The sequence below is a fragment of the Notamacropus eugenii genome, chromosome 5 (genome assembly GCF_028372415.1).
Source record: "Notamacropus eugenii isolate mMacEug1 chromosome 5, mMacEug1.pri_v2, whole genome shotgun sequence".
NCBI classification, from domain to species: Eukaryota; Metazoa; Chordata; class Mammalia; order Diprotodontia; family Macropodidae; genus Notamacropus; species Notamacropus eugenii.
Window position 1 is genome coordinate 212,000,117 of NC_092876.1, and position 21,167 is coordinate 212,021,283.

General features: G+C 34.7%; 1 protein-coding gene across 3 annotated transcripts in view; it reads left to right on the forward strand.

Moving 5' to 3' along the window:
* The window catches only part of GALNT13 (polypeptide N-acetylgalactosaminyltransferase 13), an 800,956-nt gene that overhangs the window by 447,944 nt on the left and 331,845 nt on the right, over window positions 1-21,167 (forward strand). For all 3 annotated transcript variants that reach the window (XM_072612002.1, XM_072612001.1, XM_072612003.1), the window contains 2 exons: window positions 1,096-1,303; window positions 5,756-5,926. In XM_072612002.1, the coding sequence (XP_072468103.1) occupies window positions 1,096-1,303; window positions 5,756-5,926 (379 nt within the window). The remainder of the gene's footprint in view (window positions 1-1,095; window positions 1,304-5,755; window positions 5,927-21,167) is intronic.

Below are 21,167 nucleotides of genomic sequence, written 5' to 3' on the forward strand. Positions count from 1 at the left end.
CATTTGACTGTGAGCTCCTTGATGTTTTTTTTTTTTGTATCCCTGACACATTAGAGGACATAGAAAATGGTGTTTTAGAAAATTCTTTAAAATGATTGATATGTGTCTATGAAATTTTTTTTCAACCAGTCTGCCTTAAAGCATCAGAAACTCATTAATTCCTTTCAAGCCCACAGATCTTCTTACTATGAAAACTCCTGAGAAGTCAGGGAAAATTGCCAAATTGATTTTTATATGATGTCAACAAACAATTAGTTGGTTTCCAATGGTATAATAGATACAGCATTACAGATTTTTAAAACTATGTTCTTCCCACCACCCCCAACTTAGACAAGAGGATAAATGAGTTTCCCTTGACTCTATGATGCCCCTATATTTACCTAGCATTGTGCCCTTCCCTTACCGAATCATGTTTCTGGACCCCAGGTTAAGAATGAAATGTAGATGAGCAAGAGAAGTGGAATGTCGACACTGCTAAAAGTTTGACTTTTCAGATGTTCTTAAAAATAGATGAGCAGAACATGAATCAGAAACTCAGAGTGTCCTTCCACTACCTTCACCCTCTTCATTTTTCTAGCCATTCTTCACCAGACTCAGAGTCCTTCCCAGAATGATGAATTTGTTTTCAGGCAGTAAGATGTACAGCAACAGTGTCTCTCAAGATGGATTTTTTTTTCAAATTTTCCTATTTAAGAGAAGCTACATGAATATATAGATCCCTCCTACCAAACTTTTTCTTCTGTATTTCCTCTGCAGTATACAGAAAGAAGTAACCACTAAGAGAGAAATAATTTATGAGAACTGGATTTGCTGATGTGTAACATTTTGGGGCTCAATTACTAAAGTTATAGTCAGTGATCTAAATAGCTCCCTCTTTTATCCTTGACCTCATCAACTACCTGGAAGATATGGGTCATAATAAATGACAAATGAGTTGAATATAAAATTCTTGGGGTCCTTTGTTTTATTCTCCTCAAGACAGCCTGGCAGAAATTGCCCATAATTTCTATGTCCAGTATCTGCTTCAGCTCAAATCCTTGCTGGTCATTGAACCAGCTTCAGCCCTCTCTGATGAATTCATCTTGCATCTTACAGATTTTCTCAAGATGGCATTAGAGAATTATGTGAAAAATTTAGAAGTGCCAGTGAAAATTATTAGGATGGAACAGCGATCTGGACTGATCCGTGCTCGTCTTCGAGGAGCAGCTGCTTCAAAGGGCCAGGTCATAACTTTTCTAGACGCACACTGCGAATGCACACTAGGCTGGCTGGAGCCCTTGCTGGCAAGAATAAAGGAAAATAGGTAAAGTTCATGTTTTATATCTTCCTGTATTGATTGAGCCTGTTAACACAATTCTGGTGGAGGGCCTGTCAGAGCTTCCATTTCAGTCAAATTTCTATTTTTAGTGACAGTGATATAGAGACATAACAGAGGCACTCAAAAAAGTGATCTGTTCAAATATATGGCAAAAATTATTTTCTTATTCTAATAAGCTTTGTTACAATGTTTGAATTAGTTTAGATAAGAGCTATGAAATTAAATGTTTGAAATTTATTTACTAAGTTCATAGAATTAATCAGGTTATAAATAATGAAGTACTATATTTACATGTGTATGTATGTGTTTACGTATATGTACACACACGCTATATATATATATACACATATTAAACTTAGAAATACATTATATAAGCCAAACAATTCAGTGAAGATAGACTCAAAATCCTCATCTGATAAATTTAAAAAGTCCTATAAGAAAGGTGAAATAACTTGTTAGGGATCCCATAGCTTGTTGCTTGCAGAGTAGTGACAAAAACAACTCTTTGCCCCATGTTTTTTGCACTGTAAAGTACAATAGCACTAATAAAAATAACGCAGGTATAGTAATATTCAATTCTTTTCATACACACATACACATACAAACATACATGCATGTATGTTTGTGTACACACAGAGATAAAAGGAGAAGATAGAGATGGTGAGCTAGAGAGATAGAGACAAAATGTTGGGACAGAGAACATGTTATAATATTATGGAGACTAGAATGACACTGATCCTGTGGTTTCATTCCTATAGGCAATTTCCAATGAGGAAACTCCTTTCATCAATGCAGATTTGTACTTGCTCTTCATCTTATAATATTATTTACCTGGACACTAAAAGGTTAATTGGCTTGTCAATGTCACATTGCTATTACATGCCAAAAGCAGGAATAAATTTCAGGTCTTCCTAACTCTAAGACTGACCTCACTATCTAATACACCATGCTTCTTCTCTCTGTGGACAATTTTCAGAGATATTTGGATCTTCAGAAGAGGATGACATAAAATAATATTTTTTCCTATTTGTGTGTGATTTGTTTATGAATAATGTATATATATGTAATCAAAACATCAAATATACATGATGAAAACATATTGATATTTTAACATGACCCTTTGTATTCTGGTAAGAGTTAGGCTTCTTGGTTCTGCTTTGTCTTTTAAATGATAATAGAGTATTATATAACGTTGTGCTTGTATAGTCATTCCGTACACAACAAAAAGTTCTTTGGGGAATTTAAACAACCATTTAAACATCTAACACAGATGCTCCCTATTCTGGGACTAATTCTGCCGTAAGTTGCAGGATTCTGTGCTAGCCAAGAAGATAAATGAAGGCTGTCAGCAAAATGAACCATAACAGTTGAACAAAACAGCCATAACCTTTCAGTCAAGTGTAGTATGCAACTAATAATATTTTTCTTTTACATTATATGCCATACTCTAGTCAAAGTAGTCATATACAGAAAACTGAAGTAAATCATATAAACATGAATGTATTCTCCTTGGCACCTATGTCATAAATCTTTTCTTATATTTTAAAACTTGTGCAATATTAAGAGTTGTAAAATTAAAAAAAAAACCTTAAATATTGCCCTCAATTTTGGCTGGTTGTTTGATTGTTTGGTTGCTGTCCTTCATTCTAGAAGATGAACAAAATGACATCATTATTTTGGACTCAAGGACCAGTGTGTCCTATTATGGCTGAGCAGACCAATATGATCTTAGAAGGCTCTACCCCACGTCAAGTAGAAATAGTTCATATGAAGTGGAGTGGAGATGTTTCTCACATTTCTTTTGAACTACTGCAACTCTGCTTCATTTATAGATAATAGTGCCTTCTTTGATGCAGACAGACAATAGTGGACAGTACTTTGACAGTGTCTCCCATGCCATGCAAGTATTCCAAAAATTCTTCAGAGAGATCTTGATATTATCTTTCTATTGTTTCTTCTGACCTCTGTATGAGTATTTGCCACATGTGAGTTCTTCATAAAATAGTGTTTTAGGTACCCATATGTTTGTTAATAAAACAGCGTGGTCAGCCCATCTGAGCTGAGCTCTCTGTAACAGAGTTTTGAATGTTTGACAGTTTAGTTCACACATAGACCTCAGTGTCTGGTACCTTATCTTCCCAGATGATTTTTCAGAATCTTCCTAGGACTATTAAAATGGAAGCAATTCTGTTTCTTGGCACATTGCTGGTATATTACCCAGGTTTCACAAGCATATGACAATAGGGTCTTACTTAAAAAACCTGGAAGAAATCTCAGGCTAACTTCTGAAGCAAGGAGGTGACTCTGGAGCCATTCTGACAGAGCACAGACTTTGGCAGGTCATGTCAGTTAGAAATTTTTTAAGTACAGTCTAGGAAATAGAAATATTTATCATCTGAGAACTGACTTCATTGTATCTAAAGAGGCTCATCACTGAGTTAGCAATTTTTAAAAATACATAACTCCTTACAAATATTATGTATTGTCATATAGGTTTTCCAAAACTTTACATTTATAATCTTATAACCCACTTAGACTAGGCTACATGTATTTTACTGACATACTTCTAGTGATAGAGGGGTAGGTTCATTTGAGCGAGAAATACCAAAATTCAGGCCCAGACTCTGACATGTGCTAGCTAAGTGACTGTTGGCAAGGCAACTTCTGCCTGCTCCAAGTCACTTTCTAGGACCATGACTTACAGAAACATTGACAATCTGCACTAATGGAGGGATTTTCCATATCCAGACTTCCTTATACTAATAGAAATCCTAGGTCTACATGCTCCCCAAAAGTTCTTCAATATGTATAGGTACGTGTATACCTAGATATGTCTAGATTTGCACATAGACACACATGTATATACATACATATTATGTATGTGTGTATAGATACACAAAAATGTCTATCATCCAGCTATATCTCTATTTGCATATACATGTTCGTATCTTGGTGTGAATATATGAGGGGGCATAGACACGTAAACTTAGAATAGAAAAGTAATCCAAAAATATGTAGTCCAATACTATTTTTCAGAGACTCATTGGGTTTGTCATTTGCCCAAGATCATAGAGATAAAGAAGGTTAGGTGTGAAAATTTTTGTTCCTTGCCTCCTGACTCCTGAGTCGGTATTCTCATTCCACTAAACCCTGTTGCTCCCCATAAATATTTATACATCTACACATACATGTATGTACACATATATAAATCCAGAAACACATCTTATATGTTAGTAAAACATAGTGCTTAACAATTTATTTTTGTAGAAAAGAAAAAGGGATCAAAAGAGAGAACAGAAGTGAATTAATGGATACATAATTTGCTTTAGTATTCAAACTTCATGCAGTTGTTCCAAATCAAGAAAAGACTATTTTACACTAATTTCGGAGGGCACCTTAGCCTTAATCAGCTCCTTGAATGAGTATACTGATTATTGAACTATTATGATGCTGGTGATGCAAAAAATTTGGCAACAAATACCTTATCTAGTAGAGACTTTTGAGGCATGTCAGTGGCTTGACTTTCTGCCATATATGAAAATCAGTACTGAGTTTCATTGGTAGTCATTTTCCAGAAAACAAATCATTCACTATGCAGTGCATTAGCTGTTGAAAGGCTAGCTAGCTAGCTCTTTAGAAAACAAATGAGAATTTAAGGGGAAAACACATGAAAAAGATAGAAATGACATGACAGAGATCAAGAATAGTATCTAAGCATTTTATAAGTGGAAAATGCTATTTCTGCTGCTCAGAACCCCAAAATGCTTGCTTCCTTTCTCCTTCAAAGAAAATTGTACTTGTGGCATCAGGCATCACAGTTACTAGGTCAATTAAATCACACTGTCTGACCTGTCATATAAGATGATTATAACCAAAATGTCAGTCGTCCCCTCCCATAAAAAGAAATTCCCAACTCTCACAACAACCCCCAAGACTTTTCTCTTCTATGAATCTGTTACCAAAAATTCCTTTCTAAGATAACCTATTTTCAGCCATATCATTTTTAGAATGCAAGCAAAATGTCCAGCTGTATTTCATATCAACCTACCTCCTTCTTAATCATAGCTGAAGTTCAGTGAGTAAAACCACATAGGTGGGGCATGTGTGTATAATCTCTAAACAACCAATAGTTCTTTGAGTGGCTATTTCATGAAAAACAGATTATGGTCAGTTTGCTAAATCAGTACATGGGAAGAAAATTGAAATCAGGTTGAAAGTGAATTTGTATATTCAAATAAATTATCCATGAAAGTAAAAAAGAGATAGACCCATAAGAAAATCACAGAAAAAGGAAGAGAATGTGGAATAGGAAAATAAAAGTTGACTCAACTTGCAAAAATTAATTTTTGATGTATCAAGGACAGAAAACTTTACCTTGAAAAATAGTAAATATTAATGTTAAATATTGGATTTAATTTTTTAAAAATTTATTTGCAGGAAAACTGTTGTCTGCCCAATCATTGATTTGATTAGTGATGATAACTTTGAATACACAGCTGGTTCAGACATGACATATGGAGGTTTTAACTGGAAACTTAATTTTCGCTGGTATCCTGTTCCCCAGAGAGAGATGGACAGAAGAAAAGGGGACAGAACTTTGCCTGTCAGGTATGTAGATATTTTATCACAGGAAAAAAGTCTTGATAATAGTCATTAAAGTATTACTAGAAATTTTTTTTCTCAAAAACAATTGTCATAACTTTTTTATATCCAATTCCTAGTTTGTCTCTAAACCATTTATTCTGTTTCATAACTGCTTCTTTCATGTAGCATAGTGGTAGGTATATAGTGGTTAATCAATGGAAAAATGAATGATTAAGTTAAATCTTCCTGATTATTCCTTGTGTACTTAAAGATATTCTAGGTTTTTTCTTTTACTTTTTCTTGCTAGAAATATTTCTTTAGTTGTGAGCCTTCCCACAAGAATAGAAAATAAGAATATCTTGAGGATTTACCTCAAATAAATATAAAGTGGATAATGTATAAATAAAGCAAAAGTTTTGGAAGAAGATATAGGCACCTTAGAAAACTTAGGTGTTATTGTACATTATCTGCATAAAGTTTGTTGAACAAGAAATCATTTTAAAAAGAGAAATAACTGAAATCAATCTATAAGTTCTTCCATACAAGTCCCTTCAGAGAGGAACTTTCTGATTGTAGATGATAAGGAAGATATAATTTAGAACCTGTTGATGAAATGTAATATTGAAAGAAACATAAAGAAGATTCTAAAGCAAATGGTTGGTTTCCATTTGTTTTTATTTTTATTACATTTGTATATACATACAATATCGCAAAATTTATCTATATATAACATATAGGATATGTATAAGATTATATGTTTGCACATATGTTTTTATGTGTGTGTATACATACATGTGTATATATACACATATATGTGATAAGTATATCCATCAACTTTTGTGTATTTTACAAAAAGTATAATACCCTCATGTTTTATATTTTACTAGGTAATTTCTTTCTCTTGAATACACACCCATCCCACATCTGCACCCTGCACATACACACACACATATAATATATGTATATATACATATACACACACGTATATATAATTTTATGCAATTTCTAAATTTGCATTGTTAACAGACATGAGAGCACAAGGTTATATATTTGGTTATATCCTTTGTCCAGCCTTATTTTTTAAAAAATGTATTTTCTATCTCTTTCACTGATCCCTCCCAAACTGAATGATTAAAAGCAAAGAAACCCTTACAAAACAAACTCATGTAAGCCAGAAAAGCATATTCCAACTTTGGCCATGTCCAAAAATATGTCTCATTTTGTATTTAATCTTACAAGTACTTTCATACCTTTTTCTTCCTTTTCGTTATCCACAGCTTGCCAATAACTGCCTGTCTTTTTACAGGAAATCACCTTATAATTTCCTGTTGGGGTCCTTGTGAAATAACACTTAGTGAAATTGAATAAATTCTGAGAAGCCTAGAATATCATATCATATCTCCTGAAAATTCGGTATATATTTTATTAGCAGTGAAAAATTTACTCATTGTCAAGATATGCCTAATTATATTCTTTGTCAGGTATAACTAAGCTCTGGCAACTGGTTAATGGAAAAATACATGTGCAAATTTCTGCCTATGCTGACTTTATCTTAGAAAACTTTTGATTTGTTTGCAGAACAGTTCCAATGAAAGGTTGTTGGCATAATAAGGAGATAATAGCACATCAATAAGAATAGAGTTCCAGAACAAAGGAGTAATATAAGTGAATTTATTCTGCCAATACTTTGTTTAAGGATGTCTAGTAGTCTTAAAAACTCTATACATTCACTGTTAATATTTTCTACTACTGGAGCAAGGAAATGTGGGGTAATATTTGGCATCCATCATCCAAAACAAGTTTAATTAGTACTTTGGGTTGTATCAATGTCATATTACCAGAAATATTGCATTTAGTTTTTTTTTTTTTTTTTTTAGGCTGTCACTTTGTGAAGAGTATTATTTGTTTTATTGTAGAACATCTACAGAATGGAAGAAAGAATGTTAGATTCATTGTCAGAACACCTTGACTCACATCACATTACTTTTACTTCCTGTATTACCCTGGACAAATCATTTCACTGCCCTATCTCATTTTCCCTACCTGAAAATAAGGTGATTAGAAAAGATAGTCTTTAGGACCTTTTCAGCTCTAACCAATATGTTCCCTGGTAATTCAATATTATATTCGGTTTTGTGTGTGAACAAATTTTAAAAGCATTCATTCTATGACCATTCTCCCTTTAATAAGCACATTGCACACAGTTGTGCTACTTTCAATTGTATTTATTTATTGAAAAACAGTCTAGATAATTGATAGAGAGCTGAACCTTTCTAAGTAAGGAATTATGGACCTCATTCATAAATATAAAGGTCCTAAAGAAGATAAATTATACATTATTTATCATCTGCCACTAATGGTGATGAAAATTAAAATGCAGAATTTTCTATATTTTCACTACAATTTATGGTTTTTATTGTCACATGGGAAGAAAATAAAAGCAGAATGTGTTTGATTTGTTTGCCTCAGGAATTACATGTTATTTCATTTGTCATTTTGCTCCTAAACCTCTGAGGGAATTGAAGCAAACGAAACCTCATTCTTTGCTGAAGTTTTTGGATTCTATGGCAAAAGGTTAATTAATTCAGTAGCTATGTTGTAAGAGCCTGAAGGTAATTTTCATCAGGATTGTTGTAATGTGAACCTTGTACAAGTAATCTAATTCTTGAAAAAGAGATGTGATCATTTCCCTCACATGCCTACAAATATAAAGATAAATAGTTCTGTGTTTTGAACACAGGGTTTTTTTTCCCTCCTTGATTAATGAAATTCTAAAGAGTAAAATGATTAAGATTGTGTAGAATTTTCATTTTCTTAAAAGTATGTGTCATTTAAAATGTCAATTAAGACAGAACCTTCTGGTTGTACAATTGGATGGTAAGACATCATTTAAAAATACAATCACAGATCTGCATCGATTGAAAACTACCTTGAACTTTTGACTCAAAATTACATTGTGCCATTTTAAGAGCAAAAAATGAAAATCATTCATCTCTTCATTCTTTCATTTTCCTAGACTTATTAGTCAGCTTCTAAAATGCAGAACATCAAGAGCATAGAACTAAAAGGAAAAGACTGAGATTCCTGTGTTTGCTGTCATCATTAACAAGCACTATAACCTTAGAAAGCAATTCCACTTTCCTAAGTTTCAGTTTTCTTACAGGTTCAAAATGTAACATCCTTAATTTCCCTTTCAGAACTGAAATTCTATGATTATATGAAAACTGGTTTTTATTTAAAATCAGTCAACATTTTATAAGTACCTACCATTTGCCAGGTATTATGCTAAATGTTGAGGATACAAAAAAGAAGAAAAAGGCAGTCCCCACCCTCAAGGAGCTTACAATCTAATGAGACTTTTTAAAAAACACAGTCTCTCCTTTATTCCTGATTTTTTTGAAATATAAGGGGAAAATAATCTAAATTTTTGTATTTAGCACTATCAATGAAATCTTCTTATCTTAGAAGCAAAAGTGAACTATTTCCTGTTAGATTTCTGAGAGACAAAAATTGGGGGAAAATTTATATTTTTCTGTTGAGAGAGGCATAAATAGGTAGCAAGGTGGCACAGTGAATAGAGTGCTGGACCTGGAATCAGGAAGGCCTGAGTTCAAATCCAGCATCAGACACCTACTAGTTGTGTTACTCTGAGCAGGTCACTTAATCCTGTTTTGCCTGAGAGAAGAATGAGCTGGAGAAGGAAATGGCAAGCCACTCCAGTATCTTTGCCAAGAAAAACTACAAGAAGGAGTGGTATCACCAAGAGTCAGACACCATCGAAAATAATTCAACAGCAACAACAATAAGTAGTCAGCAGATTTTTTTCTAAAATTACACACACATACACACACATGCACACACGCACACATGTGTACATAATACTCATATGACTTTGGGGGATTTCAGTGGAGTACATGTTCAATATGAATAAATAGTATGATATGATAGCATAAGAAGCTGATAATAATTATGTTATCTCTGCCTGCATCTAATACCAGGAAGGTGACAGTTCTGATGCACTAAGCCTTGTTCAGTTCCTATTCAGGATAATGTGTTCAATTCCACATAACACATTTCAGCAAGGGCATTGATAAAACATAGAATATATAGAGGAGAACAATCAGAGAGATGAAAGATGACGAGGTCATGCTATTTCAGAATTGTTTGAAGTTACTGGGGAGTGTGGCTAGAAAAAGAATTCTTTTATGCTAATGCTTTCCAGACACTAACACCTCTACAATATTTTCAATCATCTCCTATTGCTACTATTTAACATCTATATAGACAGTGAGAATATATAACAGTATTCTCATTTGCCCAGTTCTAATGCCTTTTTAAGTCCATAAAGTTCTCAGTGTTGCAGTCTCTGTTAGTGTGTATATCATCACAAATTACAGTGGGATATCATTGAAAGGTCACTAGATTTAGAGTCACAAGAATTGTTTTTGCGGCTGGAGACAAGATGGTGGAGTGAGAGCTGGTACTCACCTAAACTCTAAGATGAACACCTTCAGAAATATCTAAAAAGAGAATCTGAACAAATTTTAGACTGGCAGAATACAATAGGAGTCAGAGTGTGGCAGATTTCAAACCCAGGACAGCTTGGAAGGTCTACAGGAATGATCTGTTGCGTGGGGCTGGAGGAGTGCACAGCACACAGGCTATAAGCACAGACCCTGCCATAGCAAAACCTAGCAGGAACTTCTGGGGGTCTGAAGCAGTGCAGATTCTCAAATATATCAGCCCAGGATATGAGTCCAGTGGAAGTGAGTGAAAGAGAACCACAGAATCCCAGTTAACTGAAGCAGCCACTCCTGAGACTGTCAGCTCACAGATCAAATGTCTGTAAGTTACCTACTTGAACTTCCAGGAGCCAGGTTGAGTGATTGATAAATGCTATCCACCTCTCCTGTTGACCTTGAAAAATCTAAAGAATATTTCCCCAGGAAAAATCCTGGAAGAGTCTGATCAATAGAAAGAGTTAAAGGGCTAAGAGACTGATTACCCTTTCTATTGATCAGACTCTTCCAGGATTCCAGGAAAATTGCAAAAGGAGGTGCCTCTTGCTATGGCTGAAGGGGACCAGTGGAGGACTGGAGCTGTCCCAGACATCCCCACCTCAGTGAACCAGGAGGAGATCTTGAGCCCCAGGGGAGTGGAGCCTATAATCATCAACACCAGGACCCCAGGTCTGCCTCAGCACAGCCAGGGAAATCTGTGGTAGTGTCTACTACTACAGATGGGGTTTACCAACTGTTGAGTTTGCCTATGCCCTAGCTCAGCAGAGAGGACCTTCTGTGGGCAGATCACCTCCCTCACACTTAATGTGGCCAGCTCCAGGGTAACTCCAGGGAAACTCAAGAAAGACTTCGCCTGGCTTTTGCTTTGGCACACCAGCCAGCTCAGCGCCAGGTAAGCTGCAGCATTTTAGTTTTTAGCTGAAAGGACCAGCAACTGCAATACGCAAAGCCTCACATTCTAAGCACAAGAACCATGGGAAAGAGCCCCATGTGCCCCAGAAGCAGAGAACCATTTTAAAAGCCAGGAAAAGGGTGATCATCATGAGCAAGAAACAAATCAGAAAAGAAAAGACCATAGAATCTTTCTATGGGGAAAAGGACCAAAACACAAATACCAAAGAGGTCAGCATTGAGACTGTACTCCCATCTGATACTTCAGAAGGTAATATGAAATGGTCTCAAGTCCAAAGAGCATCCTTGGAGGAACTCAAGAATTTTAAAAATTAAATTAGAGAAGTAGAAGAAAAACTGGCCAATGATTTTTAAAAATATGAAAAAAGAATTGACTGAAGAGAACAGCTCCTTAAAAAAGGGAAATTGGACAAGTGGAAAAGGAAGTACAAAACCTAACTAGAGAAAATTACTGCTCGAAAGGAACAATTGGACACATGGAAAATGAGATGCAAAAATTAACTGAAGAAAACAATCTGTTAAAAACTAGATTTGGGCAAGTAGAATCTAATGACTCTATGACACATCAAGAATCAAACAATCTAAAGAATGAAAAAAATGGAAGGAAACGTAAGTATCTCATTGGAAAAACAACTGATCTGGAAAATAGATCCAAGAGAGAAAATCTAAGAATTATTGGACTACCAGAAAGGCGTGATGAGAAAAAGAGCCTGGACAATATCCTCCAAGAAATCATCAAGGAAAACTCCCCAGAGGTCCTAGATCCAGAGGGTAAAATAGTCATTGAAAGAACCCACTGTTCGCCTCTTGAAAGAGATCCCAAATGGAAAACACCAAGGAACATTGTTGCCAAATTCCAGAACTGTCAAGTGAAGGAGAAAATATTGCAGGCAGCCAGAAAGAAATGATTTAAATATTGAGGAGCTCCAGTCAGGATCATACAGGACCTTGCAGCTTCTACATTAAAAGATTGCAGGTTACAAAATAATCCCACATAAATCATCTGCATTTTTATATATTAGTAACAAAACCCAACAGTAAGAGAAGGAAAGAGAAATCTCATTTAAAGCTATGGTAGACACCATAAAGTATCTAAGAGTCTACCTGTCAAAACAAACCCAGGGACTATATGCACACAACTGCAAAACACTTTTTGCACAAATGTAGTCAGATCTAAGTAAGTGGAAAACCATCATTTGCTCCTCACTAGGCTGAACTAACATAATTAAAAATGACAATTCTACATAAATTAATTTATTTATTTAGTGCCATACCAATCAAACTACTAGATAATCATTTTCTCGAGCTAGAAAAAATAATATCAAAATTCATCTGGAAGAACAAAAGGTCCAGACTATCAAGGGAACTACAGAAAAGAAATGCTAGGGAGGGTGGCCTAGTCCCACCAGATCTCAATTTGTATTATAAAGCAGCAATCATTCAAACCACTTGGTCTTGACTAAGAAATAGAGGCATAGACCAGTGTAATAAGTTAAGTATTCAAGATACAGTAGTCAATGAATATAACAATCTACTGTTTGATAAATCCAAGGACTCCAGCCTCTGGGATAAGAACTCACTGTTTGACAAAAATTTGCTGGGAAAACTGGATAACAGTGTGGTGGAAACTGGGCATAGAACAATACCTGACAAGGTACCAAAGAATAAAATCCAAATGGATACATGATCTAGGTATAAAGACTGATAATATAAACAAATTAGAGGATGAAGGAATACTGTGTTTGTTACATTAATGAAGAAGGGAAGAATTTTTAACCAAACAGGAGACGGAGAACATTATGAAGTGCAAAATGGATAATTTTATTACATTAAATTGAAAAGATTTGCACAAACAAATCCAATGCAACCAAGATTAGGAGGAAAGCAGAAAACTGAGAACGAATTTTTGCAACTGATGTCTGTGATAAAGGCCACATTTCGAAAATATATAGAGAAGTGAGTCAAATATACAAGAACATGTCATTCCCCAATTGATAAATGGTCAAAGGATATGAACAGGGAGTTTTCAGAGGAAGAAATTAAAGCTATCTATAGTCATATGAAAAAATGCTTTAAATAACTATTGATTAGAGAGATGCAAATCAAAAACAATTCTGAGGTACCACATCACACCTATCAAACTGACTAACAAGACAAAACAGGAAGTTGATAAATGTTGAAGAAGATGTGGGAGATTTAAAACACTAATTCATTGTTGATGGAGCTGTGAGCTGATCCAACCGTTCTGGAGAGCAATATGGAACTATGCCCAAAGGGCTACAAAATGTGCATGCCCTTTGACCCAGCAATATCACTTCTAGGACTTGTATCCTAAAGAAATCATAAAAATGGGAAAGTGTCTCACATATGCGAAAATATTTATAGCAGCTCTCTTTGTGGTGGCCAGGAACTGAAAGTTGAGGGGATGCCCATCAACTGGGGAATGGCTGAAGAAGTTGTGGCACATGAATGTAATGGAATTCTATTGTGCTATAAGAAAAGCTGAACAGAAAGACTTCAGAGAGGCTTGGAAGAATTTGTATGAACTGATGCTGAGTGAAAGGAGTAGAACCAGGAGAACTTTGTACACAGCAACAACAGTGTGTGAGGAATTTTTCTAGTAGATTTAGGCCTTTACAACAATACAAGGACCTAAAAATTTCCCAGTGGACTATTGAGGCAAAATGCCTTCCACATCCAGAGAAAAATCTGTGGAATTAGATCACAGAATGAAGCAGACCATTTTCTCTTGTGCCGTCTTCTGTTTTGTTTTATGGTTTCTCCCATTCATTTAAATTCTTCTGTGCAACATGACTAAGGTGAAAATGTATTTAATAAGAATGTATGTCCAGAACCTACATAGGATTCATACCATTTCAGGGAGTGAGAGGGGAGAAAGGGAGAAGGCAGGGAAGGGAGTGGGTAAAATCTAAGATATATGGAAGTGATTGTGGAAAACTGAAAACAAATAAAATAATTTTAACAAGAAAAAATATTAAAAGTATAAATAAAATTTGAGTTAAGTAAAAAAAATAAGAATTGCATTTGGATCTCAGCTCTGCTCATTACAATTTCTATCACTTCAAGCAAGTCTCAGACTCAGTTTTCATAGTGTTTTGAAAACTTTAAAGCATTATATACATGCTGACTATTATCTATAAAATGATCTAGCTATTATGTAAAAGATTTTGGACTGTATAATCTCTAGGTTTACTCCTAGTTGTAAGTCCTATGACTGATTTCAGAACACATATGTTCATTTACATGGTATTATAGTATAATCAGTAAAGTGCTATGCTTGGAATCAGCAAAGGTTTGAGTTTGAATTTTGCTTCTGATATCTACTGGCTATGTAATCATAGTCAAATCATTTCAATTCGATCCACCTTAGTATTTTATTATGTAAAATGGGGATGATAAAAACCTGTATCTACCCTATATGGTTGCTGTGAGGATAAAAATGAAATATTTATAATATATTTTAAAATATCAAAGTACTTATACTTTATAATAATATATTGATAAATGTCAACAACTTTATATGATAAACTCTTCAGTGTTCACAGGAATGGACAACAGGGACATAGATAATCCTTATATCACACACACACACACACACACACACACACACACACACACACCACTTCCCTCAATTACAAAATATTTTTTGAACTAAACATTGTTTGTCAGTGCTTTTTGTGAGACTGGCATTAAGTGAATTTGCATTCCCTGTCCATAATCATATTCATTTATGGTCTTGGAAAATGGTCCAAATATGTGTTAAGTAAGAGAATGAGAGCAGCCCATCAATAAAAGCTTGACATTGCGGATGGAGAGTTGAACTAGTACTACGTAGCTCTCTATGTCAGAAGGAAAAAGAAAAGAAAAAGCTCTAGGGTGCAGGGTATCATTAGATTGACAATCAAAATTTACCAATAAAATTTATAAATAAAAATCATAAAAAGTATATTGACATTCATAACAAGTGTGTTAGTATCTCTTTTACTTTTCTACTTGCTCTAGCTTTCCTTAATAAAAACTGAATGACAAAATTAATGAAATATATTGAAATATTTCAGCCTTGGTGTCTTAACCATATTAGTGCATTACCATTTATCATATGTGGACACCATCTACAACTTGTTTTTGAAATGTCATCCCTTTTGGAATATTCAAGCAGAAGTCTTAGATTGAGACAGTTTTCAAAAAGAATCCTATACTTTGCTTTCATTTTAATTCAAACATTCCCTTTTCAGAGATACAACTCTGATCTCCCATGTATTTGTTGTTGCATTTTTTTTTCAGTTTGAATTAGGATGTTATCAGGTAAATCATTAAAATCTAATACTTGATTTCATATTCTTAAATTAGAAACTTAGTTATGAAGAACTGAAATAATGCTTACATGTAGTTTCATGTGTCTTCACTATATTTATCTCAAATATTGGCCTTAGCCATTTTTAAATTAGAAGGAGAAAAGAAATCATCAAATAGTAATTTTTCTCATTAGTTTTCTTTTTATTTGAGTATAAGGTAAGGCATTGTGTAATAATATTCCATAGTCCCTCTAATAATGTTAACAATGGTGGCAGAGTAAACAGTATTAGAATTAGAAATTCTGCCTCAAACAATTACTAGTTGTCTGACACCCTAGGTAGGTTGCTTAACATGATTTTCTTCCTTTTCTGTATTCATAAAATGAGGGTAATAATAGCAAGTACCTCACTGAGTTGTTAAGAAAACCAATTTAAATAACATGCAAAATCTTTCTTTCAAAGTTTACATTAAAGTGCTACATTAAGTGCTATAAAAATTATTATATGTTAACTATTATTATAGCCCCCCAAATAGAGTTATCTTCTCATGGGAACAATGACTTTGAAATTAGAACAAGAAATTCTAAAAGTAATTAGAAATTTTGAAATCTGTCCTGCAATTGAAGTCCATTATATATTCACATGCTAAACTTAAATATAATAGATTTTAAGTGAAACAAATGGTTTCTTTTTATCTCATTTTTATCTCTGACTAAACTCAGTGATCCTCAACTCTTCAGAAATGGATAGCATACTTTTATTTACAAATAAACCACTCAAAAGTGGAATAAAGACTTCTCAGAGCTTCTTAGAGGACATGAAATTGGTTAGCTTTAGAGATAAACAGAAGTACAAATTCTCATTCTCACAATATTAAATGTGATATAGCCTGAAGATTGAGAAATAGACTTCTTTCCTGAGACTATGCTGTACTCTAATTATAAAAGGGAAAAAAAGTAGATTTCCTCCTCCTTTTACAAACGGAGAAAAAAAAAGATATAATTATTTAGATAATCAAGGAACTGTTTCTTGGTGCTTCAGGAGGTCAAGTATAGATGATTGGTACTAAATTCTGGGTGAAAGATAATAGGAACACAATATCAAATTGTGAGAGCAGTGGTGTAAAGTGGCACTTCATTTTAGTATTGGTTAAGTCATTGTAATACCAATTCCATATTTATAGCACTTATGGTAGACACACATATTCCACCACAATTCTGAATCACGAAATACCACAGATTCTCCACATGGAAGATGTAACAAAACATTTATTTAGACACCAGAAAACTAAGTCCGTCATAGCAAGAAAAATCTACACTCAGTAACAATGCAGAGGACAACACCATCCCCTGGGCTTCCCACAAATCAGCTCCATTAAACAAGTCACAAGCAGGCTTCCTTAAACACAATCACAAACAAGCCCTTTCACTCAAGCTGTCCAGTTGCCTGCATCCTTCCTAGTTGACTGCTCTCTCCCTAATTTTCTCTCACCTCTGATCTAGTTCTACCTCTTCCTGTTCCACCCATTCAGCAAACTCCCCCCACCAGGCTCCTTGTGACTCAGAGTCATGTGACCCAGGCAGATCACATGGGCTTATTAATAAATATGAAAGATCTTCCCATTTAAATTACGATTATAGTCCTATAAGTCTAGGACTCAACTTTCTAATTTGTAAAATGAATGAATCGGACTAGATTGGTAGTATTTGAACTCAGATTGCTCAGCTTGCATTCTTTAAGAAATTTGACATTTCATATTATAATCATATATTATGTCTTATGCATTTATAATAGTAGCCTAAGAGGGGGTTTACCTCATTGGTCTATCACAGGAATCCTTTACACACATACACACACACACGCACACACACACAGACACACACAGACACACACACACATACACGTTAAGAAGTCCTAGACTAAATGATTTCTAGGTCCATACTAGCTATTTACCTTGTGATCAAGCATGATAGCATGAATTTTGAATTTCTTCACTTAAATTCAAATCTTAGCACTACTACTTATTATTTATTTTATATTCACTTATTCAATTAACCTCACACAGGTTGGACTATATGATCTCCCAGGTTCATTTTCTAACTTCAAAGATTATGATTCTAAAAATACAAGTCTCACGTAAATTTCAGGCAGTTGATCATCTTTTCCAATTGATTACTTTTCCAAAGTAGTTAAGAAGCATTTAGTCTTCTTTTGCCTCCATTGCTTATTTCATCAGCCACTTGACCTGAAGTAAAGGAACATAAAAAAGACAAAGTGTTACATTCACTAATATATCCCCTTGAATGCCCAGGGTACCCAGAGAATACTGTATCAGGTAGTCATGGTCATGAATTCAGATTAAAGGAAAAAAGTGCCATTTGTGGAGAATTTAGGTCTTTAAGAATAGATCAGCAGAGTTGCTTCCAGCCCTTGGTAGCTGGTAAATTCTTTAGCAGGTAAAGAAATAATTTTCCCTTACTAAGCAGAGTTTCTTCCTTCATTTTGCTGCTTATCCTTTAAATAGCTTTGGAAACTATTTGTGTTCCATAGTCTCTACAGGGGCTTTCAGTAAGCTTCATCCTTGCTCAGTGCCTGACCTAGCAGAAATCTTTAAGCAACTTAATTCCCTCTTGGCAGAAAGCTCTTTCGTCATGCCCAATATGATGTATCAGAAGATGAAATGGCCAGTACAAGCATTCAAATCATTCCCCTGCCTGGCCTATTCAGCAGCATTTTCAGTAGCACATTTCAGTGTAAAACTTTTCAAACTGAATTGACTCTTGATTTTTTGAAGACTAGCTATTCACATAGAACCTCGTAAAAAACTCAACTCCCCCATCCACTTGGAGGAGAATAGGGTAATAAAGAAAACGTGGCAAATAACATTTTAGAGACAGAAGGAAACCTAGGAATCATCTGGTTCTATCTCCTTATTTGACAGATCTAATACAACCTTTAGAAAGCACCTACCATCCACAAAACCCAGTGCTGGGCACTGGGAAGATGAGAATGAAATAAGACATATATGTAGAAAAGCTGAACTTTAAGCTCAGATCTTTCAGTTCACAATTCACACCTTTTCCAAGACTGATCAAAGAATTCACAGCTAGAAGAGTCCTTAGAGATTCGTAGAATTAGCTCTAGAGGTGCGAAGATTAGAGTCCATCTAGTCCCATGTCCTCATTTTTCAGATGAGGATCCTGAGTCTGAGAGAAGGTATAGCCTTCAAATGGCTTCTTGCTTCCACTTCCTTCCAACATTCTCACTACTTCATCATCATGGTCTCTTTTCTCCCTGCTGTATAGTCTATTATTTTCCAAGGTATTAGCAACTTGCTAATAACCAGATTCAGTGTCTTTTTCTTGCTCCTCTTTTTTTTCTTAACCTGTTTCTTTGCTGTATTTTCCAAAAGGGAGAATTTCCCTTATATTTTAGTATTATCTTTCCCTTGGATTCGTTGACATGATGCTCCTATTTCTCCCTTCCTACTTTGATTATCATTCATTTTTCCATCTCCTTTAATGAATCTTCTTTATTCTTTTGCCCCAGAAATATGAGCCTCCTTCAATGTTTCTGATTCTGATGTATAGATATAAATATAGATAGATACATACATATACACATTTTATATGTATGTGCATGTAGGTATATGTGTAAGTACATGTATATGTATATATGTTCTGTCTTTTCATTGTAATCCATTATCCTTGCCCTATCCACCATAAGCAGTGGTCCTAAATCATCTTTGATCTTTCCTCCAATTTATCTAGAACTTTCAGCTGTAGAAGTTTAATAGTCTTGTTTCCCTTTCTCACTGCATCACACTCTTTCATAGTAGCCAAACTCCTGACACAGATTAGAATTTCCCTCTACTGCTTCACTTTCCTGTTATTTGTTTCTTCCTTGATGTACTTCCTCCATTCTTTCAAGGAAGACGGAGAGAGGAGACATGATAGAGGAGGGACAGAGACAGAAAATGTTTGCATTTCTTTGGTTGTTTCTGTAATGTTACTGGTTTAGGGAAATACTAGTGAGAAAGCTCCCTTTAATAATGCTAATGAAAGCTGACTACTGGTCTGAGCTTCCAGTTTTAATGAAGCACCTTCTACATGTTAAAACATATTAGCCTACTTATGCAAATGTATGGGAGAACATATACAAGATTCTCACAGATTGTCCTGGCACAGATAGGTTGTTTCTACATGATCGGAGGCAATATTACATTAATGAAGTTACAGACCCATCAGAGTATTTGAGTATGTATACACATTTAATCCTCACAAAGGAGTTAAGCAAATTGGTGTATGAACATACAGTGAGTTATATTCTTAGCAACTTGGCCTTCACTTGCTGTTTGAATGCCTTGGTTTGGAATGAGTGCTTTATTATGATTTGACAGATATTTGGAAGACTGTACAACTAAAGAATATGATAATTTTTTGTTGTTACTGAATGATTATACCCTACTAGTCCTATTTTTTCTTTCCAACAGCTTCCAAGTTCTAAAGATTGACTCATCAAGCTCTACTAGTTTCTTAATGCCATCATATCTGCTCCACTCCAGAAGAGCTGACTGCAAAAAGGAGAGACATAAATTATCACTCTCCCCTTATCTTGGTTCCAGAGTATCACTGAAAATGCTTCTCTAGATTTTCTAAATATTTTTTACAACTAATACACCAAGAGAAAAATATGAATAGGATTAAAATGACATAGGGAGATCGATAGATATATTCATACACACACACACATACATACATACACATATTCATCAAAATCTTAATTTCAAAAAACCATTTAGCTTTTAATCTCTCTTAGTTACCCCTACTCATTGAAATATCTCTTGCCTGTGAGTTTCGTCAGACCAATCTTTCTGCTTCAGACATTAGATTGTACTTATTTCTAGCTAATCATTTGGCTTGGCAAGGCTGCTAGGCATGTTACCCCTTTTGGCATCTGTTTCCCTAACCTAATTCTTAATGTAAATGCTGATAGATTATAAAAATAGCATCCTCTATAGTGTTGTAACTGTCCTCACTATCACCATTAATACCATAAATCCTCCTTTGAGTCTTCAAAAACATTTAAATTGCCTTCTTTAATTCCATCTTATGAGCCATGGACCTGGGAAAATCCCCCCTGTATCTTTGAACCAAAAAGGCCTTTCTATACCTGGTTTCAAAATGGCCAAAAGTTTCAACACCTTTTCTCTTTGTGTTTCTGAAATAGTTTTCATTTTATTGTCCCTAAAAAGTCAACTCAGACACAAGAACTATTAACAATACTTGAGTATAATGATAAGTAATAAACAGATATCTGGCAGTGCAAAGACAAAACAACCAATTAAATTTAGTTTGTTCTTCTTCTGCTTGACTCGTGTGAGCCATAGGGAGATACAGCATAAAGGCAGAATTGACAATATAGTGCCTTGCACATGTAGGCATTCTATATTATGTGTTTAACTGAATTTAATTCAACAAATATTTATGCAAGTGCCTGTCAGGATGAGATGATATG